The 2,466-nt window shown below is 46.2% G+C and overlaps 1 protein-coding gene across 2 annotated transcripts in view; it reads left to right on the top strand.

Moving 5' to 3' along the window:
- Positions 1–1,795: 1,795 nt before the first annotated feature.
- Positions 1,796–2,466, top strand: part of ARHGAP19 (Rho GTPase activating protein 19) — a 66,485-nt gene continuing 65,814 nt past the window's right edge. For both annotated transcript variants that reach the window (XM_003787302.2, XM_023511681.1), the window contains exon 1: positions 1,796–1,873. In XM_003787302.2, coding sequence (XP_003787350.1) covers positions 1,818–1,873 — 56 coding nt within the window. In that variant the 5' untranslated portion in view covers positions 1,796–1,817. The remainder of the gene's footprint in view (positions 1,874–2,466) is intronic.

Consider the following 2,466-nt stretch of genomic DNA (forward strand, 5'->3'; position numbering starts at 1 on the left):
CAACGCCCGGCCATTTTTTGGTTGCAGCCATCATTGTTGTTTGGCGGGCCCGGGCTGGGGATTCGAACCCGCCACCTTAGGTGTACATGGCTGGCACCTTAGCCGGCTGAGCTATAGGAGCCGAGCCTTATTAAACTTTTAATATGAATTCATCAATTGAAAAAATCTATTAGAACATGTAATTTATTTTTTGAATAATATAGTCTGAGGACTTGTTTATATTTGTTCAAAAAATATCTATTGAACGGCCACTATATGCCAGACACTGTGGGGAGCGAAATAGATGTAGTCTCTGTCTAGTTATGGCAGTAAGTCTATCTGGGAAGTCTCACAAGAAAGAAATAGTCACATGAATAACTATATAATTGTAAGTTGTGATAAGAGTTATGTAGAAAGAGTACAGAGTTCTTTGTGAAAGTTGTGGGAACTGATTTATACAGTAGGGATTATGGAAGGCCTTGGAACCAGCGACATTTAAACTGAAAAGTGAAAGAATATGAAGTGAAAAAATTGGCCAGGCAGAAAAAGCAGCATGGGCAAAGGCAGGGAAGAGTTTGTTGAGAAGTTGAACCCTGTATGGGTAGTTTAGTGAGAAACAGTGCTGGGAGAGCCTCAGATGGGAGGATATCAGCAGGAACAATAGAAAAAATATCCCTAGAAAAATCCAGCATAGAAAAACAGTATAGTTTTGCACCATAGCTCATGCCTGGAATCCTAGAACTTTGGGAGGCCAAGATGAGATGGTTGCTTGAGGACAGGAGATGGAGATTGCAATGAGCTTCATGCCACCACTGCACTCCAGCCTGGGCAATAGAGGCTCCATCTTAAACAAACGAACAAGCAAACAACCTACCCCCAACCCCAACAAACAAACAGACAAAAAAAACAGAAAAAAAGAAAGAAAGAAAGAAAGAAATGCTGTAAGTTTACATCTGTTGTCTTAATTAATCCTCACCAGAAGTGTGTGAGGTAGAGATGGCAAGCATAATTATGGTTATTTTTATTATTGAGGATTAAAGCTCAGATAGGGACAAAGTTATGCAGCTTTTTGTACCATGGTTCACATCAGAGAGGCAAAATCTGTGGGCTTTCTGGGAAGTCCTAAGGGAACAGGTGGAATGAAGTAGAAAAGACCTACCGCTATGCTGTATGAATATCTGAAAGAAGGCTGTGAACTATAGACATCCAACAGTATGTGCTTCTTGGTTGCCACTCTGCGTCTCTCTTTCAGGGATCTCTGTGTCAAGACAGAAAACGAGTCTTACATTTTAGGGACTATCAAAATCACTAGTTCTTTTTTTTTTTTTTTTTAAGAGACAGAGAGTCTCATTTTGTCGCCCTTGGTAGATTCAGGCACCTGCCACAAGGCCCGGCTATTTTTTGTTACAGTTTGGCTGGGGCTGGGTTTGAACCCACCACCCTTGGTATATACGGCCGGCGCTCTACTCACTGAGCCATGGGCGCCGCCCGTCGTCGCCAGTTCTTTAATTCTGAGATTTACATATTGGAAAAAATCTGAGCGTGGGGTGGGGATTTCTGACTTGTGCCCAAAGATTGGTGGAATCCCAAGATGAGAAACTACAACTCCCGGCAGGCCTCGGGGCTGGGTCTTCCCCCCACCCCCTTTTTCCGCCAGTGTTGGGGGCGACCAATGACGGTTAGTTATTTGAATAGACCAATAATATCACGAAACTGTTCAGGTTGAGGCGGGGCGGTCAATCCATCCAATCGTATAGAAGATAAGAAAACATTAACCAATCCAAAGGCGCGGGGGCGGAGTCAAGGGTGAGGGCGGTGAAAGAAGTTTGCTGGAGAAGATGGAGACTGAGACGCAGAGTGAAGGGGAGGTGCCAGCCACCAACTCCGGTCGTAGGTGAGCCGAATTCTTGGTCCAGCTGCCTGGGAAGTGAAGCCGTGGGCTGGTCATTCTGCCCTCCGTCCTTTGGGTCACGATGACCTATGGGCTGGGCTTCGTTCCTTCCTCCCACGGAGTTTCTCACCGTCGCGTCTGCGGGGGCTGAGGCGCGGTGGCCCAGCCCCTTCCCTGGGCTCCAGCCCGGCCTGCGCTGGGTCCGACTAATGCCCGAGGGAGGTCCACTTGGGGTTTGGCCACAAACTGACCAGCGGGAGGTGGCAGTGCTGCCAGATTTGCGCCAGTACTCGTCTCGATGGCCAGGAAACCGAAACTCAGAGCTGTTTAGCGAATTGCCCGACGTCACGCAGCGCTTTTAATCTCCGGGGTAGTTTGTACGTTGAATTCAGAGCAAGGATTTGAGTGTCAATTAGAAATGGCTGTGAGGCTTTGGGCCGGTTGTTAGACCCTCTTTTCAGCTTCACTTTCTTCATCTATAAAAAGGGACATAATGTCTGTTTCAGAAAAATGTCACATTGAATAGACAGTCCATTTAAAGCTTCTGACACTGAGCCTAGCGGATAATAACTCAGTACGTGATAGATTTTCATTTT

This window comes from Otolemur garnettii, unplaced genomic scaffold (genome assembly GCF_000181295.1).
Source record: "Otolemur garnettii isolate 467f Iridium unplaced genomic scaffold, OtoGar3 scaffold00021, whole genome shotgun sequence".
NCBI classification, from domain to species: domain Eukaryota; kingdom Metazoa; phylum Chordata; class Mammalia; order Primates; family Galagidae; genus Otolemur; species Otolemur garnettii.